The 12527-nt window shown below is 47.7% G+C and overlaps 1 protein-coding gene across 3 annotated transcripts in view; it reads left to right on the top strand.

Annotated features, from left to right (window-relative positions):
* Positions 1-12527, top strand: part of GRHL1 (grainyhead like transcription factor 1) — a 37157-nt gene that overhangs the window by 15298 nt on the left and 9332 nt on the right. For all 3 annotated transcript variants that reach the window (XM_042895188.1, XM_042895187.1, XM_042895189.1), the window contains exons 9-10: positions 7301-7459; positions 12254-12341. In XM_042895188.1, coding sequence (XP_042751122.1) covers positions 7301-7459; positions 12254-12341 — 247 coding nt within the window. The remainder of the gene's footprint in view (positions 1-7300; positions 7460-12253; positions 12342-12527) is intronic.

Below are 12527 nucleotides of genomic sequence, written 5' to 3'. Positions count from 1 at the left end.
CCACATCCAGCCTGGCCTTGAATGCCTCCAGGGATGGGGCATCCACAGCCTCCTTGGGCAACCTGTTCCAGTGAACACTTAGGGTTGTTGTTTGTGGGCATGGTGCTGGGTTGATTGTTGGACTAGTTGATCTTAGTGGTCTTCTCCAATCTTAATGATTCTAGAGAATTGTCAATGTGTGCGTGGGTAAATGTACAGCACAGTACAGTGGTGCAGGGCTGTGCATCTGAGCATTTCCTGCAAGTCCTTCACTTGCACTTCATTTCCTGCTGCTCTGTCCTTCACACTGGCCATTCTGTTTTGTTAGCCGTTAGGCTGTGAAACATTTTCTCTCCCTTAACCTTGGCCTGGAGACATGGCCTGCTCTCAAGGCAGTGACAGTTGAACAATCTGGACAGATTGGTTTCCCCAGGGTTAACTGGCTTTGCTGGATCCAGCTTGGCTCGGGTGCTGTCTGAGCTCCTGCCCCGTGTCTGCCCCAGGCAAGGCAGTGTGCTGTGCTCTGGGCTGGGGGCTCTGCAGAGGGGCTCAGCCGCACAGTTGAGCACTGAGCTGGCTCGCTCCAGGCTCTGCTCCTAACCTGTTTGGCTGAAAGCCCAAGAGCTGTAACTCGGCGGAAGAGCACTGGGCAGAGCACAGTAAAGCAAGCAGGTGTCTTCGTGGCAGTCGTGTCTTTGACAGGTTATGTGGTTATGTGAACCGCAGGTCCCTGCTGGTGCTGGAGGCAGCCTTCCATGCTTGCTGTGGCTCCTTCTGAAAGTCAGTGGCTCCTGAGCAGGGCCCTGTGGAGGGCTTCTGTCTGCTGGTTTTAGGCTGGATGGTAGGACTGCAGCCAAAAGTGATGTCACTGCACATTAAGGGCCCTATTGTCCTCCCACTCCTTCCCTCCAAAAACAAAAAAAGGCATTGTAAGCAGTCTCTGTGTGTGAAAGACCCTTTCTACTGAAATGAGGTACTTAGTCAGGGTGTAACAGCAGCTTTAGGGCTGGAGATCTCTGGTAAAGCTTTTGGCTCTTTCCACTAAAGGGTAGATGCTGTGCTTTCTCTAAAGTGATGCTCTGAATTACAATTAAAAATTACAAATCTGATTAAACTGCTTTTTTTTTTTTTTTCTTTTTTTGTCCAAGAAATGTGGGAAAGTCTATAAGGTAATTGGAAGCTAATTGGAGTCAGCCTTTAAAAATAGTAGTTTGCTCACTAGGATGGTCTTTCAGCAGGTCCTCGTGCACGTCAACTGCAGCTCTTGGGCAGGTTTCTGTTAGGTGAGCCCACTTCTTGGAGAGGGTGGGTCTTTTGCTGTAACATGCAGTAAGGCAGGGGTGTGCTCTGCTGGTTTATTTTAAGAGTTTATTCTAGCACAATCTTCACTTAGTGTTCACCATAGAAAAAAAATTCAACTTTTTTGATTGATGAATATTGCATGTATTTATATGGATGCCATTGTAATGAAACAGCAGTCATATGCCTCATTAAAGAAGGTGTTGCCACCTTCAGCAGCATTGGGGAGGTACAGGTTTGGTTAGTTGGAAATGAAACTATGAAATGTGTTGAGTCAGACATACTTAAAGGAAAGGTATTGGTTTGAAGCCAAGGCTGCAGACCACAAGTACTTTGGTGCACAAGTACATACAGCTTTAGGAGCAGGGATGTAGGAAAGTCACAGCCAGCCTTGCCTACCTGCCTGCTAACACAGCTCTCCATTCTCTGTGCTGAAACCAAGTGTCTGTTGCTCTTTATTTTAAACACTGCACATCAGGAGCAGTTCTTCAGCTAAGAGTCGTTCCTCCAGAACTTGGCACCTTGAACTCCACCATCTTTCCAACATGGAGCTCACAGCATGTCTCTTAACGCCAAAGCAGAAACCTTTCTGCAGTAGTTTTTCTGTGGACAGAACTGGGTGGTGATGATTTTAACGCCATTCCTTTCATACCTGATTGCAAAACTTCCTCTTCAGCCATCTTTTGCCATAGTAGACTTCATTCTTCCAGATTTTTTAAAAAAACATATTGCTTTATTTTTTTTATTTTTATTTTTTCCTTTGCCAAACTGCTGCTTTTATTTTCTTTCCACCCACTCCAATGAGAGCAACACCTGGGCTGCATCTTTATCTTATCAGAGTATGGGGTGAGGGGAGTACTGTAGGAATGGGAACCTCTATCCCTGGTTTTCCCATGTGTTGTGAGTATTTCCTTGCTCCAGAGCATGTTGGAATAGCAATCAGTGTTGCTCTTTGTGAGCAGGAATATGTATTTTCCTTTCATTACTATGCAATTTCATTCTGTTGACGGAACAAGCTTGCAAGGAGGATGTTCTTTCATCTGGGACTGGGTGATGTTTCCCACTCCGCCTTGCTTGGCAGGGTGTGGGACCCACACTGTTTGTTGCGCCAGTAGCTGGGATTGGGCTTTGGAGGCTTTGAGCACAAGCAAATTCCTTGGACTCCCAGCAGGACGGCGCTGGGTCTCAGGGAGCCGCAGCGGATGCGGCCCTATCGCAGATCTGCCAGACAACCCTTATTTGGAGCGTCCGATCCTGAAGGCAGGAGGTGGCTGGGGAGCCCACAGGTGCATGAGTTGCCCAATTTTTATCTCTGTCTTGGCTCTCACCCTGCTGATGCAAAACCTGTGGTGCATGTGGGAGGTGAAGAAACAAATGTGAGAGCAGCAAGATTAGCGACCTCTCAGGTGATCGGTACCAAGCATTTCTTTTTTTTCTTCCTCCTTCTTTGAAAGGCAGAGCAGCCTTCCCAGCACTGCTTTCCTGGGCTGTACTTTCATGGATGTGTGCAGGCAGAGACCCATGCTTGCCCTGCTTGTGCTGCCAGCTGCCTGGCCACGGCCCAGCTCCACTCCTGGAAGCCACATGGCCACGTTAGCATGGCACTCTGCCTCTTGGGGCTGCACTGGTGTCATTTATAAGGCTCCGGGGCTAGGAAAGGTTTGTATCCAGCTCAACAGGATTGAGCACTTTAAGGTCTATCCTGCATACATCCATGTGCTTGTCTCTCTAGGAAAGACCCCTTTGTCTTTCTCATTCACATCTGTATTTAGCAAAGCCTTTAGAGAACCCATGTGCTTTCGGCCATCAGCACTTAAATATTGACCTTTGAGCTTCTGGGTAATTTTTCTTTGGTGGATGGCTGATAAATGAGCTGTCTGTGGAATTTGGGCCTAAGGCTGTTCCTCCAGCTATTCAGCAAGAGTACAGTGACCATGTGGTTGCATGCATCTGTGGGTCACTGAGCAAAGCAGCTCTCAGGCCTGGAACTGACATTCCCAGAGCTCCTGTTGGCAGGCAGATTCAAATCCGCTGGTCCAAACCACACTCTTTTATTTAGGTTAGATGCATCCTTTGCCTTATTTGTTCCCCTGGTTTTTAATCTTGTGTGGAAGCCTCAAAGGTTCCTCTTCAGGTTAGTTCAGTTGAGGGGTTCCGTGGCTCTCTGTTCTACAAAAAGTGAAATTGACACAGAGATAAAGTCAACTGTACAGCAACTTCCCTGCTGCCTTCCCCAGCCAGAGACCACAGGAATGAGCTTGCTGCACCAAGAGAAAGCGGAGTGCAATGCAGCATGGTCCCAGTGGGTCCTGTTGGGTGAGGTCTGTGAGGCCCCAGGCTGGTTCTGGGAGCAGGGAGTCTGGTGAGGCATCTGCAGCAAGACTGTGCCTTGGTGTTATGGAAATGGGATACAATGGAATCCCTTTGCCTGCTGCATTTTGGGCAGAACACTGGAACTAGTGGGCCATCAGCACTTAAGGTCAAGAAGAATGGTTTATACTGCCTTCCTGAGGAAGCAGCTTAACCTGTCCCTATTGGGTATGTTGTAGACTCTGGGCTTTGTGTTTTCTCCAAATACAGTGAACCAAAGTCTCGAGCATCCTGGTAGGTTTAAGTTCAGTATAACATTAAAACAAGAGGCTTTTGCCTACCTAAGAGTGCTAGAGAAAAGCTGATTTTTTTTTTTTTTTCTGAATTGAGAAAAGAAATGGCCAGTGGACTTGGATTATTGAGCAGTGACTTTATCTTCTGATTACAAAAACATAATGGAGCATAAATAGGAGGAGTTGAATGCAATTTAGCTATGTTCTGCTTAAAAAAACTAAGTTGCAGGGAGGAAGGCAATCAGACGAGGATGGTCCCAAGCCCATCTGTCTAAGGCTATATTCAGAAGGAAATCCATGGCATGAGTGGAGGTCTGTTATGTGACCTTAGTGCAGGTTCTACCACATGTGGTGCTGGGGACTGGGCAGAGCTGATTCCCATCCACACAGCCTGCCTTTACCTGGGCCAGCCCCAGGATCCTTTTCAGCTTTGCAGCGGGTAAGAGGAGGCTGTGCAAAGTGACATCTCATCTAAAGCTTCTGCATATGCAACCTTTGGACTAAGCAAAATTGCTGGTGCTTCTTGTGTGACCAAAGAGCTCCCCGCGTCCAAGATAAACCAGGGAGAGGAGATGTAGGTATGCAGGCCTTCATGTTATAAAGACACCTTTCATCTCGCTGACAGCGAGGTTCCTCCAGTGCTTTGATTGCCCTTTAATTACGCCTGTTTTTCCTGGTTTGTTTGAAAGGCAGATCTTGTTAGGAAAAAGGTGCTGCGTGGAAAGAACCTGGCTGTCTGTGCTGCCCTTCCTTGAGGGCGTGCAGCAGAGCAGATTAGGTTTTTCTGCAGAGTTAAAACTGAAGATCATTTCTTGCAGATCTGACCATAGGCACAGTGTGTTCCTTCGTAGCTGTGAGCAGTCAGGTGGTTAGATGGCTCACGGAGCCAAGAAGGTCAATGCTCTTCCTATGCCACCTTCCAGCGTGATCTCAAAGCAGCTGTTTTCATCCCTGTGTCTCCGTTTGTTCCTTCTGCAGGACTGGGCTGCTGCTCACCTGCCCTGTGGCTGCACGGTGCTGACCGTGGCCATGGGAGGTCTGGAGTGCACTGAGGTGAATGTCACCGAATGTGGAGTTATAGCATCGTGTCCTGGCTTGCAGGCTTTGTTGTTTGGTGTTCCATCTCAAACACTGCTGTGCAGAGCTATTTGTCAGCTTTCATTAATAACAACAACAGAAAATGAAGTCTGGCAAAGCCTGGAAATATGATTCAGTATACACCACGGGTTTAACTGCCAAGCAAGCAAAATAAAACTCGGGAACAGGTTTCTGATCCTTTTCCAGATCTTTAAAGAAAATCTGCGTAACTTTTGAGGGTTTGACTCACACTCGTAAGTGCTTGGGCTTGACAGCACTCTATTTTTAAGTGCCGGCTTTATGTTGAATCTTGGGAGGTGAGATGAAAATGTGTTTTTTTTATTTTTTTTCAAAGTAACAGCAAATCTTAATATAGCTGAGAATGCGGAACTGCCCTTAGGAAAATAGGTTGGACACATGAAAAGGAATCTTGCTCAGCAGGCTGAAGACGTGGAGCAACTTCTGCGGTTACATTTTTCTTCTGGCAGTTGTGGGGTGGGGATGGAGCTGGCTCACAGAGCTGGTTCACTCACCCAGCCCTGCGTTTCTCTCTGAGTGCAGTCACATCTTCCTGAGCAAAGCACCGGACTGAGACTGTGATAGCTCAACCTAGAAAAGCAGTTCTCTGAAGTGCCCCTTTTGTGGAATTTGAAGCAACTTCAAACGTACAATGGGGCTCAGAGTTGCAGGATGGGTTGGGAGAAGCAGATGGATCCATTTAACTGAGGTGGTTTGGTACAAATGGGCAAAGGCGCAAGAAAGTTTGGGTTGTCGTCTCCCACCTAGAGTCCTGAAGACTTAAATGGCATTGAAATGAAGTCAACTCTTCAAAGCCAGAACTAATCAAATGAGGAGAATTTCAAGTAGGAGGATAATCTTTGTCATCTGACAGCCGATCCCAGGTTCCCATGAGATCCCCACACAGTTGTGCTGCAGCAGCACGTAGCTCTTGTGCCAAGGCTGCCGCCTTTTGCCCGGAGTGCTGTGCGTGCTTTGCATAGCTGGTAAGGCTGGGCCTGGGGGCCTCTTCCAGTGGAGTGCCCCGTACTTAGACCTGAATTTGCCAGAGAAGATGTGACACTGTTTTGTGGGTGCTCGATCTCTTGGGGTGCAGCAGTGTGGGACTTCAGGAGGGGTTTTGCAGGAATGTTGGGGCTGTGGGAGACGTGGAGCAGCTGCTGGTGCCTGTTTCCTTGCAGCATGCAGTCATCTTTCCCATGCAGATAGGAGAGCTGCATGTGAATATTCATCATGGGTCTGTATATTTAAAATGGAAAAGATGTAAAAGTATGCAGACAGCAAAGTTAAGGCTCTCTTACAAACAAGACCAGTGCTCAGGGAGCACAATTACCCAGGCTGCGCATGCGGCTGATTACACAGTCCCAGAGCAGCTGAGAGCATCTCTTCAGGCTCCTTGGAGCAATTGCTCACCCTGGTAGTGCTGCCAGCACCCTCCCTCTGCCCATTCCGGGCCCTGGAGCTCAACATGCAGGTGGTTGTGGATTGCTGATGTTTACTGGAAATACTTTCCACACGTCTCAGTTTCTCTGTAGGAGTGAGACCTGGCGGGGTGTTGGCAAGGTCCTGCAGAAGGGGCTGTAGCTGTTTGCTGGGCTGTTGTGCCAGGGGTTGTGCTCAGCAGTGCTCGACTGGGCAGCCAGCCTCCCTGTTTGGTTTTTCTTTTTAGATTTTTATTGCACTGTTTTATATGAGAATAAGAACTCGTATCCTAATCTGTTGATAGGTATTGCATTTCCATTTCCCCATTGTGTCAGAACTTGAGAAGGCTGTTGCAGAACCTGTGCAAAGAAGCCTTTGATAAGCACTTTGCAAAATCACGGTTCCTGATCAAACCCATCCACTACTTGCAAATGAGCAAGGGATTTTGCAATGCTGAGAGGCTCCGGAAGGTGGCACTAACTCTCTGTGCAGTGTCAGATTGTGCTTCACTTTAGCAGCAAAAGAAGTAAGCAATTAGTTGGTGGGAAGCATTCCTGCAATATCTCCAGCAACTTCTGAGATGTGCCAATAATGAGCATTGTGTCTGGAGAGAGGCCTGGTGTAAATGTCTGGGAAAGGTGGATGGAGATCTCATAAAGCTTGAGAATTTACTGAAATTGACTCTTACTGAAGTGACTTTGCCCCTGTCGTGATTTGGATAAAGAATTAGGAATGCAGTGATGTCTCTCATGCATTTTTACCTGAAATCTCTGAAGATAGAGAGTGCTGCATGTAGGGGTGGAGAGCAGCATCTAGATCTCCACTTGTCACGCAGTCTGTTGCTCAGTGGCCAGTGAGCAATCTGTGACACTGCTGATGAGTACTGTTTTCCTCTTCTGCAGGTTTTCATCTCTGTGAACTGCCTCAGCACAGATTTTTCCTCTCAGAAAGGAGTTAAAGGCCTGCCCCTGAATCTTCAGATCGACACCTACAGCTACAACAACAGGAGTAACAAACCTGTGCACCGTGCCTACTGCCAGATTAAAGTCTTCTGTGACAAGGTAAGGTTGGGTCAATGTGCAGATGATACTTTGGGAAAGGCTGCTCCTCAGCTTAGGGGGCTTTTGTTTGAACAGTGCAATTGATATGGACAAGTGAAGGCGTTCATTTTTGCCTAAGTTGCACCACGTCATCCCTTGTAAATATCTTTGTGTTTTCTTATTATGCTTTTCTTTTGTTGTCAAGTTGACCCTTCTTTGAGCGTAAAATGGAGCTGCTCTCGTTGTGCCCTTATGGGATACAGCAGTGTAGTCTGTTTACAGGGTGGATAGATGCTGTAATTTGACTGCTCTGCCTCATGCATTTAACACCTCAAGAACTAACACCTTTCCCAGTCATGGATCACCTGAAAGAGTGAGGGAAGCTACAGGAGCTGAGCTGAAAGCAGTTGTAAGAGCTTCTCTGGGTTTGTGAAGAAAGACTTCTCAGTTTTTTTAACCTGCTCCCATCTGAACAATCTTTCAAGGGAGATGGTAGCAGGTGATATGCAGTGTTACTGTTTCCAGAGCGACCAAGAGCTCTCCTGGCTGGCAGGAGTGCTCCGTGACTTCCCCAGTCCCTCTGTCCATCACTGGGAGCCATACTGAACTTCTGCCTTGCTGGCACCATACTTGGCTGGGGCCTCTCTTCACATCCAGCCCCTCTTCATCAGAAGGACTGTTTGCGAGCGAGATCTCGCACACCTCTGCAGTCCCAGGTCTGAGAATAGGTTCACACCCTCCCTCTGGAGGCCTGAGCTATCAGGCATTGATCTCATCATGTGCAGTCTTTCCTTGGCATGCTGCTGGAATATGAGTGTCCCATTTCATTTTTTTTCTGCCCCACCACCTCCCCAAATCTGTGGAGCCCTCTAATCTGCCTCTGCTAATAGCACCCTAGTAATAACCTGCCATGTTTTATTGTTCATTTTTGGTTTTAAACAGAGTCATGGAATCATTAACATTGGAAAAGACCACTAAGATAATCTCATCCCCCCACTGATCCATCCCCAGCATGGCCCTTAGCCACGTCCCTCAGTGCCCCATCTCCACGGTTCTTGAGCACCTCCAGGGACAGTGACTCCACCACCTCCCTGGGCAGCCTGTGCCACTGCCTCACCACTCTTTCTGAGAAGAAATGTTTCCTCATATTCAACCTGATGAAGTAACTGGTAACGAAGGCCTCTCTGCTTTCCTGCATATTAGGAGAAGCTGCTTGCAGTTATCAGTATAAAGTTGTTTATTTGTCTTCCTCCGTGTGCCTCTTGGGAAGAGTTTTGTTTTCCTTCCTGGGAAGACTGTTGTGATGATGATGAACTTACGAGAGAATTAATGAATGTTCTCAGGGCTACTTCCTCTGCAGATAACTGTGTCATCTGCATGTATCACTGTCCTTACTGTGTTTGTTGCCACCTTTTACCTGCAGGTGTGCTGTTACCCATTTTCTTCTTGGGGAACCAATTCTACACTGTGAAGATCTTTTTTTTGGGGGGAAGAAAAAAAAACAGCACAAAATAGCCTTGCTGTGGCCAACAACTGCTCTGTAGACCCCCTAATTCCACCTAAGGCCTGCCTGACCTTACATCAAACCTAGGTACTGGCATGGCAGTGCTCTGCTGTTTTATGTGTATGAATTCACAGATTTTTCTATGGAAGGCCAAGCAGTTGTGTTAATGCTGTGCGATCGCCTTTGCACAGGAAGGGAGGAACCTGTGGGGCAGGGGAAGCTGCTGCTGCTTGGTTCTGGTTTTTGGTTGCTGCCTGTGAGATGAAGTTTCTTCTGGCATTTCTGCTCTTTGTGTTCTGTGTGGAAGGAGCCCAAAGGTGCCCACCATGCTTGGATTGCATCTTATCTCCCATGTGGCTTCAGGAGCTGAACAGAGATTGCTGCCATTCTGTAGTGCATCATAGTGCAGGCTTCCTTCAGGCTTGTCACGGAATGCTTGGGCTACCAGGGATGGGGGTGGTCTGTCAGAGGGAGAACTCTGGGACACAGCTGAGTGCTGCATGACAATTAAATGCATGCTCTCACAAACTATTGCTGATGGTGTCCTTTGGGAGCTGCCATTGCTGTGCAGTGAGAGGGTTTTTGTGGGGTACTGAAACCAGTGAGATGTTGAAAGAAGAGGTCATGGAAGTGATGCAGCTGGCTGAAGAACAGGCTGTGCTGGTGCAGAGTGCTTGAGAGGGGATAATGCTTTCTGCCTCTGTCCCAGCCCAGTAAATCCCCCCCCTGCCCCCCTCCAGAATTTCTAATGCTTCTGCAGTGAGCAGCTTCCCCTCCTATTAGATCTCTTCTTCTCTGACCTACTTCATGAACCCAGAAGCAAGGAGATGAGAGATGCCAAGGGCCAGCCCCGAGGACCTGTGAGAAGTGTTATTTCTGCAACCCCCCCTGCATGCCATGGGTCGCAGCTTGAGCCTCCAGCTGGCTTTCAACAGTGATGTGCTGTTATTAGACCCCTTTGGCTCAGCATCCCTTATGCTCTCACGTCTCCACGTCCCTTTGCCCTAGTTTCCATGAACAAGAGAGTAGCAGAAGTCCCTTGTAGTGACATTTCTCCACCAGCCAAGCATCCTCACTACATTGTCAGATGTGGGGACATGCCAGGCACGTGGGCAGGATGCCCAGCTGTTGGCTGGAGTGAGCCTGTCCCACAGGGAAGCTCCTCTGCATTGCGTGCAGGCTGCCAGAGCCCTACCTAAACAAGAGGGGCTGGGGACATCTCAGAGCATGTCTGTTGTACCCAGCACGTGGGCAGGAGCCAGGCAGCCCAGCGGTGTCCTGAAGACTGTGCCATTTTGACCACATTTTTGTCACAGCTTTGCACCTGTGCAGCTGTTGTTTATCATGTAAGTTGTGTTTTGCTGCAGGAGGGAGGAATGATGGCTCTCCAGAGCACAGCTTCCCTTTGACAGCCCAAGAACCCATTACATGAGGGAGGAGAAACAACACAGAAAAATCCTGCAGCCTTTAACATGTTGGCAAGAGTGTGAAATCTTGCATTTCAGCATTTCAGGCTGGTGAGGAAAGTTGGGAAAATCTTTTTCTTGTGAGCATACTTACTCCATAACTGCAGAATATGGGATTCCAGTATCTTTGTTGTTTTTTTTTTTTTCCTTCCCCTTGCTCTTAGTAACAAGCTGACAAACAGAAGAGCCTGTCATTTAAGCAGCTGAGGTGATGCAGGGACCCAGGGAGAACCCAGCTGACTGTATATAACAGAGCTCTGTGACCGTGCAGTAAGGGAGAGGTCAAAGGAGGTTTCCTCAAAATGCATACAAATCCTGTCAGTGGATCTGTATGTTCTTGGCACTGAAGACCGTGCTGTTCTATAGCAGAAGGTCTGAGGAGCAGAACTTCAGTAATTGCACATGAAAGGTGCAGAACACAGGGCTGGAGCCAAATCTTTCTGCCACCAACTTCTGCTGTTGAGCTGAGATGCTGCAACCCCTCTGGTGACAGAAGGCACAAAAAGGAAGTGGGTCCATCTGGAGTTGGGGTGGGTGTCCTCACTGTCCTGGTGGAGCCTTTGTTGTTGTTATGGGGCCAGCTGCAGCCAGCAGCAGGCTTGTCTTTATCAGCAACTTTCTTGGGTTTTTTTCCACAACAGCTGTCATGAAACTACTTGTGTCCCTGCTGCCAGCGGGGCGAAGAGGAGGTATGTGTTGGTGCACATCAAACGTGTAGGTGAATCTTCCCTTTAGTTGCTAGTGCAGACATGCCTGCTGCAACCTTGCAGGTGTTAGTGTGGTGTTGCCCATAGAGTGGGGTTTACTGTGTGGTTAGGAGGGCTGTTGCCTTTCTCACATGCGTGTATTAGGTACTGTTAGGTGCTATTTCACACCTTACTGCCATGTGTTTTTTGATACTGTCTGCTATAGCTAATCTGTTCTTCCTCTGCTCTGCACAGCGATGTGGGAGTGTTACTGGCAGCTCTGCAGGGCTAGAAAGAAGCAGTGATGGCTTTCTGTAATTCCTCTGTGGCCAGATGACTGTTAACTCTGTTTTACAGGAGGGCAGAGCTTGTGCACTCCATCTGGGGCAGTGGTCTAATGGCAGCACCCCAACTGAGTCTTGGGTAGCTACTTTGGGCCGGTCGCTTCCTGCAGCTGGCTGTGTGACATCCCTGCCCTAACCCACAGTCTCGTGGGATTGTGTTCAGATCTGAAGGAATGAAAGTGATTCTCTGTTGTAGCTGTCTGCATCTACCTTGACTTTGTGTCCCCACTGCTGCTTGGGGTGAAGTGCCAGGAGCTATGTGGGCAGCAACCCAGCTTGGTCTCTGTGGCTTCCACCACAGCCCAGTGCTGATGCAAGGGAAAGAAAGAAATGATGCCTACATTAAAGCTGTGAATGTCTACAGCTTTAGACTGTAGAGGCTTCCATAGCTGCTGCTGACTCCACATGCAGCATGCAGGAAGGTATCTTGGTGATCCGAGCGTGGCTTGACGTTATAGATCAATGCTCACTAATTATCTTATGAACTCTTAAATTGGGAGGACTTGAAAGTTTCTAGTGTTTCAAACACTTCAGGTGTATCTTGTTGTGCTTCATACAATTGTTATTTCTATCTGACTTGAAAGAAAAGGAAGTAATGGCACCTTCTGTGTGGTTGCTGGAGTTCATTAGATGATAGGATTTGAAAGTAAATGCTGGGAGATCTCAGTGTTGGCATACATGTGGAGTTGCATCTCAGGTACCCTGGATCTGACCTCTGCAAGCACAGCTCTGGAAGAATCTGTTCCTGCTTTTGCAGCTAAAAACAACAAACTGAGAAACCTTCCTCACTTCTACTTCCCTTAATCTCTTGGCAGGGAGCAGAAAGGAAGATCAGGGATGAAGAAAGAAAGCAAAGCAAAAGAAAAGGCAAGTGCACTGACCCCAGCTCTCAGTTGAATGCCTGTAAGTAGAAATTATTCCACGAGTATTTTAAATATTAGATCTCATTTTGTTTACGAATAGTTTATGCAGTAGTACTCTTGAGTCAACTCCCCTGTGGAGTTGGTTTTGTTTTAAGCTGTTGTTTATGGATCATTAATTGCATTTAAAAAGTTACTGAGTCATTTAGGACTTTGTGTAATTTTTCCT

Source organism: Lagopus leucura, unplaced genomic scaffold (assembly GCF_019238085.1).
Source record: "Lagopus leucura isolate 7727_CA_CO unplaced genomic scaffold, USGS_WTPT01 Super-Scaffold_73, whole genome shotgun sequence".
NCBI lineage: Eukaryota > Metazoa > Chordata > Aves > Galliformes > Phasianidae > Lagopus > Lagopus leucura.
This window is presented reverse-complemented; position numbering and strand designations above follow the sequence as displayed.